Source organism: Panthera leo, chromosome A3, assembly GCF_018350215.1.
Source record: "Panthera leo isolate Ple1 chromosome A3, P.leo_Ple1_pat1.1, whole genome shotgun sequence".
Taxonomy (NCBI): Eukaryota; Metazoa; Chordata; class Mammalia; order Carnivora; family Felidae; genus Panthera; species Panthera leo.
Genome location: NC_056681.1, coordinates 109,612,583 through 109,631,880, shown reverse-complemented (window position 1 = coordinate 109,631,880; position 19,298 = coordinate 109,612,583). Strand labels below are relative to the sequence as shown.

General features: G+C 39.1%; 1 protein-coding gene across 2 annotated transcripts in view; it reads right to left on the bottom strand.

Annotated features, from left to right (window-relative positions):
• Nucleotides 1–16,712, bottom strand: part of PRKD3 (protein kinase D3) — an 87,200-nt gene extending 70,488 nt beyond the window's left edge. Inside the window, exons 1-2 of one of the 2 annotated variants that reach the window (XM_042933235.1) lie at nucleotides 16,584–16,712; nucleotides 8,569–9,527 (exon numbers count right to left, since the gene is read on the bottom strand). In XM_042933235.1, the coding sequence (XP_042789169.1) occupies nucleotides 8,569–8,856 (288 nt within the window). In that variant the 5' untranslated portion in view covers nucleotides 8,857–9,527; nucleotides 16,584–16,712. The remainder of the gene's footprint in view (nucleotides 1–8,568; nucleotides 9,528–16,583) is intronic. The other variant, XM_042933234.1, reaches the window with a different exon arrangement.
• Nucleotides 16,713–19,298: the final 2,586 nt, after the last annotated feature.

Below are 19,298 nucleotides of genomic sequence, written 5' to 3'. Positions count from 1 at the left end.
TAAGAGAATGAAAAGAGCATATATAGTGTATTATAATGAAAAGTATACAAACTAATTTAGATCAGACAAAATAGACTTTAAGCCAAAGACTGTAAAGAGACAACGATCATTATATAATGATAAAGCAGTCAATCCTTCAAGTGGATATAATATTTGTAAATATTTATGCACCAAACATAGAGGCACCTAAATACATAAAATCTATAAAGTTAATATTAATAGACCCAAAAGAAGAAATAGACAGCTATGCAATAATAACCAGGGACTTTAATACCCCACTTTCAACAATGGACAGATCATCCAGACAAAAAATCAAAAGGGAACATTGGAGTTAAACTACACATTAGATCAGACACTTAACAGGCATTTACAGAACATTCCATCTAAAAGCAGCAGAATACATATTCTTCTCAAGCAAACATGGAACATTCTCTAGGACAGACCATGTTAGACCACCATGGAGCCCGCTTAAAATTCTCTTTCTCTCCCTCTGCCCTCTTCCACACTTGTGCGATCTAAATAATTAAACAAATAGTGCTGGTAGAACTGGGACAGCCACATGCAAAAGAATGAAACTGAACCCCTATTTTACACCATACACAAAAATCAACTCAAAATGGACCTGAAACCATAAAACTCCTAGAAGAAAAAATAGGGGATAAGCTCCTTGACATCATTCTTGGCAATGATTTTTAGATTTGACACCAAAAGCAAAGGCAACCAAAGCAAAAATAAACAAGGGCTACATCAAATTAAAAACCTTCTTCTCAGCAAAGGAAAACATTGACAAAATGAAAAGGCAACCTACAGAAGGGGGAAAAAGTATTTGCAAATCATATATCTGATAAGGGTTTAATACCCAAAATATATAAAGAACTCATATAACTCAATGGCAAAACAACAAGAACAAACAATCCAATTTAAAAATGGTCAGAAGAACTGAATAGACACTCTCCCAAAGAAGACATACAAGTGGCCAACAGGTACATGAAAAGGTCCTCATTATCACTAACCATCAGGAAAATGCAAATTCAAACCACAAGGAGATATCACTTTATGGCTATCATCAACAAGAGATAACAAGTGTTGGTAAGAATGTGGAGAAAAGGGAACCCCTGTGCACTGCTGGTGGGAATCTAAATTTGTGCAGCCACTATGGAAAACAGTATGGACATTCCTTGAAAAATTAAAAATAGAACTACCATATGACACACCAACTCCATTTCTGGGCATATATCTGAAGAAAATTAAAACACTACCTTTAATAATCTGCACTCCATGTCAATGCATCATTATAATAGCTAAGACATGGAAACAACCTAAATGTCCATCCATGGATGAATGAATGAAGAAGTTGTGGTATATATACAATGGAATATTATTCAGCCATAAAATAAAGAAATCCTACCATTTGCCACAGCATGGATGGACCTTGAGGACTTTATGCTAAATGAAGTAAGTCAAGCAGAGAAAGACAACTACCATGTGATCTCACCTATATGGAGTCTCATATAACTTAACTCACAGAAACAGAGAGCAGATTGGTGGTTACCAGAGGCAGAGGACAGGAGTTGGGGAAAATGAGTGAAGGTGGTCAAAGGGTACAAACTTCCAGTTATAAGATAAATAAGTTCTGGCAATGTAATGTACAGCACGGTGACTATAGTTAAACATTTTTTTTTTTAACTAAAAAAAAAAAAAAGAATGGTTATTTATTTTTAAGAGGGAGACAGAGTGTGAGCAGGGGAGGTGCAGAGGAGACACAGAATCCAAAGCAGGCTCCAGGCTCCAAGCTGTCAGCACAAAGCCCGACGCGGGGCTCGAACTCATGGATCATAAGATCGTGACCTGAGCTGAAGTCGGACACTCAACCGACTGAGTCACCCAGGCGCCCCTATAGTTAACCATTCTTTATTGTATACTTAAAAGCTGCTAAGAGAACAGACCTTAGAAATTCTCATCACAAGAAAAAAATTTAACTATGGAAGGTGATGTATGTTATCTAAGTTTATTGTGGTCATCATTTTGCAAAATATACATATATCAAATCATTATGTTGTATACCTTAAACTAATCCAAATTTAGGGATGCCTGGGTGGCTTGGTAGGTTAAGCGTCCAACTCTTGATTGCAGCTCAGGTCATGATCTCATGGTTCATGAGACTGAGTCCCATCTTGGGCTCAGCAATGACAGTGCATAGCTTGCTTAGGACTGTCTCTCTCTCTCTCTCTCTCTCTCTCTCTCTCTCTCTCCGCTCCTCCCCTGCTCATGCTCACATTCTCTCTCTCAAAATAAATAAATAAACATTTTTAAAAAACTAATACAAATATATCAATTATATCTCCATAAAACTGGAAAAAATGAGAAGCAACATAAACGACTAAAATAAGAAACTGGTTGTAAACTACTATGCATCAATATAACTGAAGCCTTTAAAATGATGATTATTTACACTATTACTTAGATTAAAAAGAGAGAGAAAAAAATGAAAAGCTGCCACAGACTGGAAGAAAATATCTGCATTTCATATCTGATAAGAACTTGTAGGGGCGCCTGGGTGGCTCAGTCGGTTAAGTGTCTGACTTCGGCTCAGGTCATGATCTCGCGGTCCGTGAGTTCGAGCCCCGCGTCGGGCTCTGTGCTGACAGCTCAGAGCCTGGAGCCCGTTTCAGATTCTGTGTCTCCCTCTCTCTCTGCCCCTCCCCTGTTCATGCTCTGTCTTTCTCTGTCTCAAAAATAAACGTTAAAAAAATTAAAAAAAAAAAAAAAAGAACTTGTATCTAAGATGTTAAAAAACTTTTATACTTCAATAACATAAACAATCTGTATGGAATTTAACCAAAGAAAATAAGTGAATAAACCCATGCACAGATAACCAATCTCGTTAGTCATTAGGGAAATGCAAATCAAAGTCACAAGGAGATAGCATTACACATCAACCAGAATGGTTCAATTAAAAAGACTGGAAATACCAAGTGCTGGCAAGGATATGGCCATTATACACCCGAATATTTACCCCAAGGAAATGAAAACACATATCTACAATCAAGATTTGTATGAGAATGTTAACAGCAACTTTATTCAAAATTCCCCCAAATTGGAAACAACTCTAGTATCAATCAACTGATGAATAAACAAATTATGGTATATGCACACAATGGAACAGTACTCAGCAACAAAAAAGAACTACCATACGTAACAGCATGGATGAATTAAAAACAAAGTATGTGAAAGACAGCAGAACAATAGACTACACACTATATGACTTCATTTATATGAAAATCTAGAAAAAGTCAAACTATAGTAACAGAGTGTAGTGCAGCGGGAGCCCAGGACCAGGACGAGGAAAGGAGACTGCAAAAGTGCAAGAGGGAACTTAGGGGGTAATGAAGATGCTCTGTATCTTGAATGGGTGATAGTTGCACAAACTTCCTACAATTGTTAAAACTCCCCAAACTCATGAATATCAATGGATTTTATTACAGGTAAATTATATATATTACGTCTGATTTTTAAAAAAGTAAACACCTTATTAAAATAGCTATTAAAGGGAAAAAAACTACATGTATGGCATACTTCTATTTAATGCCTGAGAGGTACTAGAAAATAAAGCAATATAAAATCCAATCTTAGCCAATAAATTAATTTAAAAATGTAATGGTCATTCCGTTTAGATCACTGTGCTGTTATTTGAAAAAAATATTGAAATATTATTTCTGAATATGGAATACATGCAGAAGACACAAAATCTAAAAGGTACACAAGGGTATACAATGAAAAGTAAATCTCCCTTTCACTCTTGTTTCCCAGTCACCAGTCCCCTCCTGGAAGAAATCTCTCTCTCCTTCCAAGGTAATCAAAAAGCAATCAAGCGATCATATATACATGTACATATGTATGTGTAAGTGTATGTAGTACAAAATGATAGCACAGCATGCCCTGTTCTACACTTATTATGTTATCTGTATGTCCTATATACTTTGCAGATCTCTCCCTCCCCCAACCATGTCCACACAAAATGTTTCCTTTTTTAATAGCTGCAAAAACTTTTATGGAATCCCACAAACTACACTTTGGATCACTGCAGGGGTACTTTAAAAAGCCTTACAAATTAATAAACTCCATTCTTGTACCTAAGGTCAAATTCCTATTCCTTATATCTGAGGTCGATTATTACTAATATACTGTTAACACTGGATGGCAAAAATGTAAAATAGATGGAATACACATTTGGTATTATGACTAGATTAAAAATATTTTAAAAAATCTAAAATATCATTAACATGAAATCATATCTCAGGCAGTCCTCCTCTACTAATTCAAAAGGAGGACTGCCCTCCAGGCTTATTTCACTAACTTTTAGAGACCTTTCCTCTGGTCCTTCAAAGTAAGAGCTCTTTTCATCACTTTTCCGCCTTGTTGGTTTCTCTACAGAAAGAAAGTTGGGAAGGTTCTTCTCAAGGAATCATGATTCTATTTCAAGAGTCACAGCAGAACACTAGGGCCCAAATCCTTAAAAATTTCTAGAACATGGGAACTCTATCTTATTAAAGTTTGATAAAAATCAGTCCTATTCTCTCCCCCCAGAGAGAGAATTCTCTCCCCCCAGTAAAAACCTTACTTTTCTTTCTGAATTTTCTAACTTGGTTACCAGCATCACCACCCATCCAGCCACCCGCGCTCCCGTCTTCTTCAATAGGCTGTCAAGTTTTACCAACACTACTTGCCCAACGCTCTTCAAATATATTCACTTCCCAACCATCTCAGTTCAGATATTCATTACAGTGGCTTCTTACCTGATCTCCTTATTTTATGTCACACTGAGTTACACATTTAAGCTTTCCCAAACACAAATCTGATCATGTTGCTTTGCTGCACGCAGACCTTAGTTAAATCTCTGCTCTTACAGGAATCAAGTGCAAAAATTTCCTTTGCATGAAGAAGGCAGTGTGGTGCACTGAAAAGAGTATATAGGTTTTGGAGTTTAAAAAAGACCTGTGTTTGAATTCCAACTTTCAGCAAGTAATTAAATGTCTCTGAAATTCAGTTCCTCCTTTATTCAACAGCAATTATATTACCCACACTCTTCCCACTCAGTGAGGTCCTTGGAGAAGGAGCATCAACCTCCCCTAAGACCATATTACAAATGCTTAGACCCACCCCAAACCTACTGATTCAAAAGCTACATTTTAGAAGAATCACTAGATAACTGGCATATACATTAAAATTTGAGATGCACCACAAACTATTGTGAGGATTAACTAGAAAATGTGTGTAAAGCTCCCAACATAGAATAGGCACTCAGTAAATGTTATTATAATCTTCCTCTTGTCCCCTTCTGTATCTTCAATCATCTTAATTCTTTTACCTGGAATGTATTCCTCACCTCCTGTATTATTGAAATCTTGCTCATTCTTTAAATGTCAAATAAAATGCTACTTTCTGTATGAAGTCTTCCACATCCTTTATTAACCTGAGAAGAGCACTCTCTACCTTAACCTCACTTTCTACTTTTCATGTTTTACTCTGTTTCCTTCAGTAGACTGTAAGCTTTTTGAGAGAAGGGATATATGGTTAATCTTCCCAACCTAAAATTTAACCAGTACCCCATCTTTTAAAAGGTTCAGGTAAATGCATTTACTAAGAATAGATATAAGAAAAGCAGGTATGTGACCCTCAGAGCCCTGGCAGCTAACCTGGAGCTGTAGAGATGTAGGTAATGAAAATGGATGACTAATGAGCAAGTACCCAAGAGGGAAGGAAAAAACAAAAGAACTTCTGACGTGATTTTTCCATCCTCCAAATGAGTTAGGGATCCATGAGATGTCTCTATAAAATCTCAGAATCTGAGCTAGTTGCCTTAAGATTTTTCTCTGGTTAGGATCTGGAGTAGGTCATCCCTTGAAACTCCTTTTTCCTTTAACTGTCTCTAGCAGTGAAGACCCAATTTTGATTAAATGTTTCATAATCTCACCACTGTAATTACACACTAGAAATCATCCCAACTCAGTCATTGATAGATCTGGAAATTGTAATCCCGAGAAGTCAAATCACTTGTGCAAAGTTAAACAGTAAATAAGCAATACAGCTGACCTAGTTTCAAGCTCAAAACTCTTAGAAATGTGTAGTATGTTTATGCCCTATATATGCTACATATTTTTGCCAGATACATCCCCATATCACTATAATACTGATACAAATTCAGTTCACTATGATATTTCTAGAATCAATAATTCTATATAAAGTTCACCCTAAGTTATCTTTTTTTCCCTTCGGCTCTATCCTGTTTATTTCCTTGGTATCACTGTAATTTTTCATGGATTATGATTTTTAATCAAGTTTTCTAAGAGTTTAACCCATCTGACCCACTTCTCACATCTATATTAAAGATGAAGTAACATGAATTCTAAAATAATCCTGTAGGAAATCAGCATGCCTCTGTATAAATGTAAGAACAAAGTGAAATTTTAGAAGATTGAAAACAATAAATACAGACTCTGCCAAAACATTGGTTATAAATTTCTATAGGTTTGGGGTGCCTGGGTGGCTCAGTTGGTTAAGTGTCCAACTCTTAATTTCGACTTGGGTCATGATCCCAGGGTTGTGTGATGGAGCCCTGTGTCGGACTCTGCACTGAGTGTGGAGCCTGTGTGGGGTTCTCTTTCTTTCTTTCTCCCTCTCTCTCTCCCCCTCCCCTGTTGGCACACTCTTTCACAAAATAAACAAACATTTTTTAGAATTTCTATGCACTCAAATAAAAAAGAAACATTAAAGTTACAAACTATAGTTAAGTTAAAAGCTTACCTTTAAATTAAAAACCTTTTCGCAAAAATATTTGTGAAAAACCTCTGTGACATTTAATGAAAGGGAAAATAAAAGCAAAAATACTTAAAGGCACGCAGACAGTTCTACAGATCTACAAAAGGAAAGTGAATCTTTAGGCCACATTTCAACAGACAAGTTATTGTTGACACACAGGCACAGATTATTTTTACAAACCACATCACATGTTTTAGACTATTAAATGCATCTACATCAGAAGATAATAACAAACAAAGATAAGAAATTAAAAGAAAAACAGGGGCGGGCGCCTGGGTGGCTCCATTGGTTGAGCGTCCAACTTCAGCTCAGGTCATGATCTTGGCTCAGGTTCGTGGGTTTGAGCCCTGCATCGGGCTCTGTGCTGACAGCTCAGAGCCTGGAGCCTGCTTCACACTCTGTGTCTCCCTCTCTGTCTGCCCCTCCCCCACTCATGCTTGGTCTCTCTCTCTCTCTCTCTCTCTCTCTCAAACTAAATAAACATTAAAAAAATACTTTGGGGGGCACCCAGGTGGCTCAGTCAGTTAAGCATCCGACTTCAGCTCAGGTCATGATCTCATGGTTCGTGAGTTCAAGCCCATGTCCGGCTTGCTCTCTCTCTCTCTCTGCTCCTCCCCCATTTGTGCTTTGTCTCTCTCAAAAATAAACATTAAAATTTTTTTTTAATTTTTAAAGAAATTAAAACAAAAACAGGAAGATAAAGAGCATGAATCCAAATATATTAATCTTGTGCAATGATTTTTAAAATAAAAAATATACTAATCTGTTTGAACCATATGCTCAGTCCATCAAAAATAAAATGTACCCGATTCACACTATGTAAATATACAGTTTCATGATAAAATAGAGAACGTCCCTGCTTATCCACCAAATCAAGATTATTAAAGACATTTAGCTAAGGTTCCTTAAAAAATAGTATAGTATAGGGGTGCCTGGGTGGCTCAGTTGGTTAAGCGTCTGACTCTTGGTTTCAGCTGAGATCACGATCTCACACTTGTGAGATCCAGCCCTGTGTCGGGCTTGGATCTGGGCATGGAGCCTAACTGAGGTTCTCTCTCTCCTTCTCCCTCTGCTTCCGCTCTTCTCCCATTAGCACTCTCATGCTTGCTTGCGCGCGCGCTCTCTCTCTCTCAAAAACAAAAATGGTATAGTACAGGACAGGACAGGAGACAGGTAGAGAGGAAACAAAAACTACCCTCAATTTCCAATTTTTATGTATTGTCATATATTCAAAACTCATTTACCTATTTTTTAAGCAAGAGAGAGTGGTCTTCTCATATCAGATGGCAGTTTAGGTGAAATTAAGACCAAAAGGGAAAGAAGAGAGTATAAAAAAGAGGGCGGAATACAGCGCACCTAGGAAGAACACGTATGCACCTGGGACTCAGCCACAGCTGGGTCTTATCCTTTAGGGAAGCCATCTGGATGGCTTGCACCCTCTAACTCCTGTTTTCTCTAAAAACAAAGGAGATTTCTTAAGTCCTCTTGATTCTATATGGATTTTCATGCTCTTAAAAAGGAAAATTGAATAGGCAGTATTTTAAAGTTAGGATATAGGCTCCAGTTGTTAGGACCTGAAATTTCAGACCTTAGGCTTCTAGCCTATTAGCACTTTTCCCAAAATGATCAAAATTAGGACATAATCAATTGACTCACGTGTTAACTCATTGTTGCATGTATAATTTATAGAAAAGCATTAGGAACAACGTTAATTAGAAAAAGTATGGACATAAATAGTATGCACAGTACCTTTTGATAAACAATGGAGCACACAAGATCCTTGACAGCAGATAAAGATAGTTCCTGGGCTTCAATGGTAACACTCTCCCGTGTAAGGCCAATTTGCAGCAGAAATGAAATTGTATGCTCTGAGCCTCTGGAGTTGGTGAGTGATGGTGCACTGAAGCTTCCATTAGAGAGCCGGGCAGAGAGTCCTGTTTTAGGACTTGAACACGGAGAAGGAGTGGGAAGCACAGCAGGAAGAGTTGCAGGTAATACAGACTTCTGGGCTGATGGAGGGGAATTGTTTGCAGACATCTGCCTTTCTTTAATCTTTTAAAATAGTTGTCAATTCTTTTTCAGTGGTTATGAAGAGGCTTTTACAATCACAGGAGTAAAAAAATGACTGTACTTTTGGATTTAATTGAAAACTGCTGTATTTCCTCTTTTAAGCCACTCATGCCAATGACTGCATCTTCTACAACTGTGAGCTGAATACACAGAAGGTCCCACTTCCCCTAGTATCAGATGTCCCATCAAAAAACAGTCTTGTCTTCAGGACCACAACCAGGGATTTGGAAAGGATTTAACATCACTGAATTATCCTCATCAGAAAAGAGTTGACACTGCTTATTTACTAACCATCTTCATCTATTTTCTTTTAAGTCTACTTTTGTCTCTCTCTTTTAATTTCAGAAAATACATATTGAATAAAAGTTGTTTTTCTGTTAAGATGAAATCCTCCTGGTTTAAAAGAGAAGTGTTTAGGATTAATCTATTTAATCCTTATCGTTAGGTTCAATGATTTGATGGGATACTTTCTCAAATATCCACACCTTAAATCACCTCTCAAATGTCTTCACTTTCATTTTTGGGGGGGGTAAATTTTTCCATGATGAAGCACAAAGCTTTTTAAAACAGTACAGGTATATTTCACTTGAAGAATTGGTCCGCTGAGAAGAGTTGATGTTTTCTGAAATGTAGTCAGCCTGGAAGGAATTTTAAAAACACTCTTAATATTTTATACTCATTTGACATTATTTTCAGAATGCCAAGAATCCCTTTAATTTTTTTAAATGAGAAGTTTTGGTTGCATGTTTACAATTCACCAATAAATCCTAACAGGTAGTTGTTCTGGAGGTCTAGTTATCAGAGTCTTTTTTCTTTTTCTTTTACTGTAGATATAATTTTAGGGAGAGCCTTCTGCTCACCACTACCACCACCACCACCAAGCCCATGGCACCCCTCACTAACACCCAAAATCTGAAGATCAAACACTTTTATTCCACAATACACAACTGAATTAAGACAAAAACAGAGAAAAACAGAAGGGACTAAAAAAAGGTTAAAACTGATATCGTCATAGAAGTAAAGCACGTACCACTCAGCCATACCAAAGAAGTAGAACACTGTCCTAATAAAGACATGTTAAGAGTATTCTTTTTTATATTAAAAGTCTAATTCTACCAAAATATGATTGCTGACTTGCTTTTTGACAGATTTCTTCCATAAGGCCAAGAAAGCAGAAGGGGACATACTATGCACAGTTATAATGTGAACAACATACTTAAGACAGGAACATAGGAGAAAGTGACCTTATCATAAAGGGTTTCTGTAAGTAAAAAGAGAGACAGCAGTAGACTCAGTTATGTATGTATCACAGTTTACAACAGGACATTTCAAAAACAAAACAAAAGGCATGACCCCCATGGCCTAAGTGAAATGGCTCACAAGAAATCTTTCTAAATTTTCCATATATAACTGTAAACAATTCCAATGATGAAAAAGAGTGAAGCATCCAATGTGCTTGCAGAATGACTCTCCGGACAGCAGTTAATGGGGCTAAATAAATCAGGATGAACACAACAGAAGAGCAAAAACATACAGATGTAGTATCAGGAATTAGAAAGCTCAGGGAAAACTAAGGCTTAGAAAAAATTACTTAAAGATAACAAAAGCTTTTATAGCTACATTCAAATAAATATTAACCCACCTTATACAGTACAGCACTTAACATCTCATAAATGCTTTACATACTTTACCTCGTGCACACCTCTTTGGAGACAAATATGACTTTTGCAGATGAGAAAATAGAAGCACAAGCAGATAAAGCAACGTGCCCAGCATCACGCAGGTAATTAAGAGGCAGAGTGGGAATCAGGACCCAAGTTTCATACTTTCTTACTAAGTGCTATCTCCATAAAATAACATATTATTTTTCAAAGAGAACAAGGAACTGAGAGAATCACTGCTCAGAGAGGATGTTGTTAAGGTTGAGCACGTACAGAAGGCAGAATTGCTCAACTTGTATTTTGCTGATCTTCTCTCAGTTTTTAAACTAAAGTTGTAGAAGGGCAATGAGAACCGAAACCCCAGTCTGGTGAATGAGAGAGACTAAAACAACTTTATGTAGTAAGTCTTGGGTTCCAGATGCAATTCATTCCACACTGCAAAAGCAATTAGCAAGTGTAATCACAAAGCTGACTCCTAAAATCTTAGAGAAAGAGCTCAGAAAAAAATAATCAGGGCCTGGAGATGGGTCAGGGTTGCTTCGAATTTTGGAGCTGGAGGAGTAGGGAAGTAGATTTCAGAAATCACAGACATGTAAACTTAATTTTTAGTCAAATCTGAGAATAGATTATGAAAGGAAATGGTTTCTGAATATTTAGAAAAGAATATAATAATCACTAGATGTCAGCATGAATTAAAACAGAACAAATAATGCCAAATCAACTGCATTTACATCTTGGAAAAGAAGGATTACTAGACTTCTCAGATGCAAGGGAAAAAAATAATAACTTATAGTCATTGAGCTCCAACTATCTGCCAGACACTGTCTAAGCACTTTATATGCATTACCTCATTTAATCCTCTGCAACAACCCATTGTATAGTGGAAAAAACACGCTTAGAAATCAAAGTACTTGCCCAAAATCACACAATTAGCAAAGCCAGGGAGAAAAAAGTGTATTCTGGCCAAAACAGTATTCAAGATGGTTTTTCACACTATTTTTGCAAATATGTTGTTTGAGTGTGAGTTGGATGTTAGTGTAGTTGGGTAAATTCACTACTCTAGATCAGCCTAGATGAAAGAAGTCTTTAGGGGAGTGCCTCAGAACTCTGTCCTCGGCCCTATATTGTTTTTGATTATTCATAAGATAAAGACACAGAAAACATGCTTATAAAATCCTCAGAGTGTACGATCCGGGAGAAATAAACTAAAATTAAAGTGAAATGTAACAACAGTGAGTGTAAAGCTTTACATTTGGTTTCAAAAAGTTAATGGAGAAGAAATGGAGAAGTGCTGATTTAGAAGGTATTCAGAAGGGGAGTCAGCCACCTAAGAGTTTAACGAGAGCTGCTAATCTGTAACTAAAAGAACTAATGCAAATCTAACCCCCCAGGACACTGAGAACACATCAGCACCAACCTGTAAACTCTGTTGCCAGTCAGCCTACCTTACCACTGTATTCATTTCTACAGTCCACATTTTTAAGAGCCATATTGATTAAAAAATAGTAGTAACAGCATGCATCTAGATAAAGGTGAAAACAATGTCATGGGACAAATACATGCTTAACAAAGCCAAACAGAATAATGGTGTTCAAACATTTGAAAAGGTGTTAAGAGAATAATCGGCAGAGAAGTAAAATGAAGATAACCGCACTACTTGCTTACCTCACAGGAGGTCAAGAGCACGGAGCTACTGCATGTAAAGTACTTTCAACAGTACCCGGCTTACAGTTCAGTGCTCAGTAAGTTTTAACGATTTTTACAGTGATTCCATGAGGAAATTAAGAAGGAAGGTCCTACTTTATGCTAACCGCAGCAATTGATATATGATACTTCATTACATTCTCAAGACCACTCTAGATTTGTTCCACTCTGTTTTACTGAAAAGGAACCAAAGTTTATAGTTGCTTGCTCACAACTACACAGCTAATGTGAGATAGAACTGGGATTCAAACAAAAGTTTGCCAGACTCCAAAGCCCGTGTTCTTTCTGTTGCATTCCACCTCCAACAGCCTAACTACCCACCAGGTTTTCTCCTGAAGTAGTCAGTCACTTACAAGTAGTTTCAAAAGCTGAACAACTGTCATGAAAAAGGTAGCAAAATATCTACCAATAATACTGTATTCAGGTCAAATACTTCAAAATACAAGATACTGCTGTGTTCAATAATAATTTATTTTCAATGGATGTCTTCCCACTAAATTTCCATTTTATTATAACTGTCTAGTAATACAATCAACCAATTTATCAGAACTATTGATAACTTAATAAACTATATAAATGTTATAGTTTTGTATAAAAATATTTTTTACAGTTTCAGCATGAAAACAAATAGAAGAAACTAAGTGAGCTGTCTTTAAGCTTCTGCCCATTCATCCCAACTGTTTTCTCTCTCCTTTTATTTTATGGAACCCTGATTTTCTCTGTAAGATGCAAGACGTAGGATTCAAAATATTAACACTAAACATCAAAAAAATCCAAGAAGTGTAATTTACTTTGTCTTTATGTTTCAATTAGAAAACGGAGACAAAAGACAATTACTAATTTATAAGCTATGTATCAATTAGATATCTTTACTTCTAACAGCTATGGATTGGCAAGCATTTCTAATACGTTTACTTGGAACATCTCAAATATTCTTTGGGGGGAGTTAATTTGTCGCATATCCCATTCAAATGAGCTTACAGGATCCATCACCACTGCGGAATGGAATCAAAAGATGAAATATGAAAGGAATCGTGAGCCCAACCTGCCATATTACTACAGACAAGGTAAAACAAAGGCCTAGGACTTCGTAGTAACATCACAAGTTGATCTACCTTTCTCTCCCACTCCCTTACCTCCCCCCTGAACGTACATATCTCATATCTTGGCAAAGCCTCTAATTACAAGCTCTAACAACAGCATTTTCATTCAACAAATATTTACTGAGTGCCTATTATTTGCCAGACTGTTACTACAGTCGCTGCGCTTATATAGCAGTAACCAATACAGATATGGCTACTGTTCTTTCTGGAGCTTACAGTGTGATGTGGGGCACACACATTAAACAAACACCATTCACATAAACAGCAAGGGAACTACAAATTATGGAAAGTGAAATGACCGAGTATACCAAAAGGACCTAATTTTAACTGGGGTCTCAGGCAAGGTGACTTTAAGGAAGTAGTGCTTAAGCTAAGACCTAAAGGATAAGTAGGAGTCAGGGAAGCAGAGAAGGGAGGATTCCAGGAAGACAAAACAAATCCAATTCTTACATACAGTACTTCAAAAGGAAGCTCATTATTTAGTGTAGCCAGTGTCCTTTTTGTAACCAGGGCTAAAGTGAAGAGGTAAAATGCTTTTCTTATTCAGAACAGCGTAATATTTACCATGACTCCTACTAGTAATGGGTTGTCCTTGTTCAATTTAGTTTTGTGTGCTAGGAATGCTATTTTTTTTTCCCTCCTGCTAATATGTAGACGTATTCTTTTAGCACGTAAAAAAGCATGTGCCCTTTTTCAGTGCAATACTGACCAGTGTCCTGAGGTCATTTTGCTTTAATAACAGGCTTGATCTGGCTTAATGATCCTAGTGTTGCTTTTATACTGTATATCGCATTAAAGTCAAATAACTTTTCGGTTTTTTAAAATCACAGTTTGCAGCAAATACAATTTCAAAAACTATTACCTTAGGTTAATATAATACTTTTCCTAAGAGATCAGCATTCAACTAAATTGTTGCTGCTAAAATTCTGTTTATCTGGATCAGTGACATTTGAATCTCAGTCCTTCTACTCTCAGAGAGAGGACAGAGAGCATACTATGTCTGCTCTCTGCTCAGCCACTGAAAAGTTTATCCGGTAATAAGATTACAGACTGCCAATCTGGCAGTGCTGTAGGAATCTATGCTGGGCTTGATGGGCCTTCATCGCCTCTCTTCGCCCCAGTGGTATCTGAGAAATCTGACTGGCTAACAGCCAATGAGCAATTTCTCACACAATGTCACTGTAAACTAACCACACAAGTGGAGAAAACTTTTCTGCAATGAAATTAAAACAAAAACATTTCCTAAGTGTATCATCTCAAATTTTTTGACGAACAGGACAACTGCTCCAAAGAGGGCACATACAAGTTCAATTTAAATTACATAATCAGAGACTCAAAGTACTAACAGAAAATTGTGAACCATAAGAACGATTATTAAATCAAGTTAAAATCTGTACTAGCAAATAATTTCCTCATATATCCAGGCCTGTAAGAGTAATTTCTTTTAAAAATGAGCAATTCACTTCAATATGGTAATATTTTCATCACTTTTAAAATGTCTTTTTTTAAATGAGAAAATGTCCCTTAAAAGTGCATTTAAATGATCAGTTCGTTTTTTCTCTATGAGGTTTTTTCAATTCTAATTTAATTTTTTAAATTTACTGTCCCAAAACTTGATTTATTAAAGCCTTTTTTTTTTTTTGCATATGCCAGTGTTAAATTAAAAACAACCCACAAGAGAAATTTCTCTTTTAAAGGGGTCGTCTGATGACACTGAAAGCTTATAAAATTTGTATATCTAAAAGACTCACTACTATCTGAGATGCTTAAAAAACTACTCCAGATATCTTGAATGTGAATCATCCTAAAAAGTGAAATGCTAGCCACCAAATTATTGTATGGAAACTGGCTTGTCAAATACTCCAAACTCATCTGATCAGGTCTACCACATGTATATTAACTGCTAAAAAGCAAAACGTAAGGTGAAGGCTTTAAGTGACATGTTTAAAATACTTTTACTAAAACTTGTAACTTTTTTTTTAGCTGAATTTCATGCTTGCTCTCAATTCAGATCCTAACAGGGGAGGAAGAAAAGGTTCCTTGATAAAATTAAACTAGTCTAGACCTAGATCGGGGTACTTTATATGGACGTCTTCGGCAGCAAATCCAGAGGTATTCCCAGCCTTCAAGGCATGAGAAGTTGGTAAGTAAGTAAGCTTGATCTAAGCAAAATCATAGTCGCTAAAAACGTAGGAAAGAACTGCAGCGTTAAGTACTAAGTAGAAGCAGTTGTAAGAGTAACACAATATAGCATTTTCTAGGGTACAGATTAAGGCATTCGAAAACTTTTTGTTTCATTTGCGGCTACAGCTTATGAAGGCTGGGTAGTACAAAATTGTAGTTCAGGGTGGAACTTATTCTTCCTAATCAAAGATGACACCGATATCTTATTTCCTGTGGGGATGGGTGTGGTCGAAGAGACAGTTATGTCCAAGCCATCAATCTGTGTATGGAAAAGTCTGCAGGTTTTACGCCTGTCCCTGGAATTTATATTCGTGCCTGCAGTCGGCAAGGCCTATGCTTCTGCCTGCGATGACTTCAAATAAAACATCCAACAGGCAATCGAGTAGTACGCGGTTATGGTTGCTGCTCAAAGAAACAGTCGCACTCCTCAGCGTTTCATCTCAAGAAAAACCTCCCGGGGTTAAGAACAACTCCGAGCAAGGCTGCAACTTGCAAAACTAAGCACAGTCAGGAAACTGGGGTGGGGGCTCCCATGCTCTAAGCACCATTTACTCCCCGCTCTGAGACGGCTGCAACTCGAAGTGATGAAATGAAAAAGAAAAAAAGGCTCATCCCAAATTCGGCAGCTTGACTGTCGCGGGTCCGGCGTCGGGAGCCAGCTGGAGGGACCCCGAAACAGACCGCTCCCGAGGCGGCCGCACGCGCGGTGGTCGCCCGCAGAGCGCGGACCCAAGTTGGCCTCCGCGCCCACGCCGGAACTTGGCCCCATCTGGCGGCCGCGCCGGCGCCCCCGGCCCGCCGCGGCGCCCCCACCCCCACCCCCGCCCGCGCCTCCCGCCCAGCGCTCCGCCAACTTCCCGCCTGGCCCCGGGCGGTCGCCGCCCAGCCCCGCGCGGGGCCCGGAGTCCCGCCGCCGCCGCGTGCGGGTGGGGGAGGGGCCGCCGCCGCCGCCTCACCCGACGGGCCGCGAGAACAAAGCGGCGGCCGCCGCGGCGCTAACTTTTTCGGTGTCTGATCCGCGCTCCCCGAGGCGACGACTTACAGAGGGAGAGCTCCGCCGGTCGTGAGAAACTCCACGGCCGCCAGCGTCTGGGTCCCGGACGAGGCGCCAGCGAGGCTTCACGCGCCTCGCACGATCCCGCCCGCCGCTGGCGCCCCTTCCTCCCTCTCCCTCCCGCCCTCCTCCCTGTCCCGTCCTGAGGCCCGGGGGCGGGGGGCGGGGGCGTGCGGGGCGGGGGCGCGCGGCCGGCGCGGGGCCTGCCGGGAGCTGTAGTTTCCGCGCGGGGATGTCAGTCACGCTATGCCTGCGCGCGGTGCAGGGGCAGCGCGAGCGCTGGGTCCTTTCGGGCTGGCCCTGCGCCCTCGGGGATCCCTGTGTCTCCGTGGGCGCGCGGCAGCGGGGCGCCACCGGGTATTTGAACCAGTTACACACGGCGCTTGATACCCATCATTGCCTCTTGCTCTTTTGTCGTCCGCTCTGACGGAGGCGACCGGGGCAAGGAACCAAGAGGTGGCAACTTGGGCGGGAGGCTTGCAAGAGGTCCACAGCAGAGAACAGCTACCCCCCTGAGAGCTCTTCTCCCTGCTCCCCGCCTTTCCCTCCCTCGGGCCTGCCTTCCAGGTGGCCGCCTGGCGCCGGGGCCCCGGACATCCCGCCCCGGAGGCAGAAACATCAAGAGCCCTCCATCTAAACAGAGTAAATCGAAGTGGCTACTTTGCATGTGTTTTGTGTTTCCTCTCTGTCCATCATGGAACTCCACGGGGTCCCCTACCATCAAAGTGAAGTGCAGTCAAGCATCACAAACCTCGGCTTCCACCCCCAGGGGAAAGAGAGTGACAATGCTTGGGGAGGGGCAGAGGGAGGGGTGGGTGTCGGGATGAGGATCTAGAGGGAAAATACACTATGTGGTAAATTACAACTTTAATGTGAGAGAAAACCCTGAGCAGCCGACAGTTGTCCCAGAAACGACCTAGTTCTCCTTCTCTCAAGATTTTGTCTCAAAAATACTTAAGTAAAATATCTTGTAACAAGCTAGATAGGCTACTGTCAACAATCCATCCATCCTCAGGCGACGCTCCCAAGCAGCTTTTGAGAATAGAAAGAAAAGAAAGTTAAGTGGGTCCTTTCTTTTTACCCTAAATTGTCAATCTTAATCGATGTCCCTGTATTTAAACTTAAGAAATGGGAATTTAAAAAAAAAATTATATTAAAGATGGGACAAGTAAGCTTGTGTATAATTCTAATGTACTCTGAAGCTGTTTTTTAGAAAAGACCTTTCTGAAACATTCTCAGGAATTGGAAGCTGCTAAATGTCCCATATCCCATATCCAGTAGTATCTACCTAATTCGATCTAATATTTTATATTTAGACTTATTTTCTGCTCTTGTTTTATTTTAAAATTGAAAGTAACTCCACTCAAGTTTACATTCTTTTTAAAGAACACTCTTACCTAACTTTGCCTTTTTCTTCCTTCCACTTCCCAACAGACGTTTTAGTCCAGCCCCAAATACTCTCTCTCAGCAAGATTCCCAGGACCTCATTGGAGCAGTTTACAGCCATTCCCATGTCACTAGTGACTTCCATGTTCTCTCGTGGTCCTTAAAGGGACAGAAGTTACTCTTCCTAGAAGTAACTTTTCTAAACGAATCAACCTGGTATTATATAGAGATTTAAGGATGTGTGTGTGTGTGTGTGTGTGTGTGTGTGAGAGAGAGAGAGAGAGAGAGAGAGAGAATTCATTTCATTTCCACTGTTCTGCTTCTCTTTTTAAAAACTAAATTGTCTCCTCCACTTTAGATGAATCTTTCAACAATGCATTCTAGCATAAGACTATCTTTGTAGCTGCAATTTTTTGCTTGACAGAAACTACAATTTCTTTAACTGAGTATATATCAGATCTACCTGGATTCCCCCTTCATAGGAATGTGTCTTTCCCCCTACTGAACTTGTAGAAGATCATGGATATAAAGGCGAGTAATATTTATCATTTATTGAACATCAGCTCTGGGCCAGTCACATTCATCCATTTTTATATCACTTTCTCTGTATATTACACATAACACCTCCCTTTTCTTTATATGCACTTATATTTAACTTTATATAATTTACTGTTTGATTACATACTATGTTCTAATATATTTGTAGAAATAAACTGCAAATATATTCATGTTTGTATCTACAAATATATGTAGAACATAGTATATAAGCAAAGAATCGCGAAAGGATTGTCCAACTAAAAGGAGGATTAGAAAAACCAAGTAACTATAAGGAGAAGCTACTGCATATACTCCACCCAGGATTTCATATGGTGTCCCTAAAATTTAATAGTCAGGTAATTTGTAATCAAAAACCAATTACCTTGCTCATCCCCAGTAATTCCTGTTTATCTTTGTGGTTGTAAAATACGTTTCTCCAAGGACAAAATAATGCATAAATGTGCCTTTGGATTTCATTTTAATTAAATATTCACTATAAATCTTGCTTTTGAAATACTGTAAACTGGCCATAATATATCTTGAAAGTCAACTGAGAAAGAGAACACAAGTGCTACAGACCTGGATAAGGAGCCAGTATTAAAATTAACTCTTGTACCAACACTGGTCAGAGCAAAGGAATTAGACAAGTGGGCTCCCTCACTCACAGTCTGGAAACCGCACCAGCCCTAAAGAGCCAGTTAGAAGAGGGTTGGGATGGGACTTAGAAGACAGAATCCAACCTAGTCCCTGCCATGCCACGGGTGCATGCCGCTCAATCTC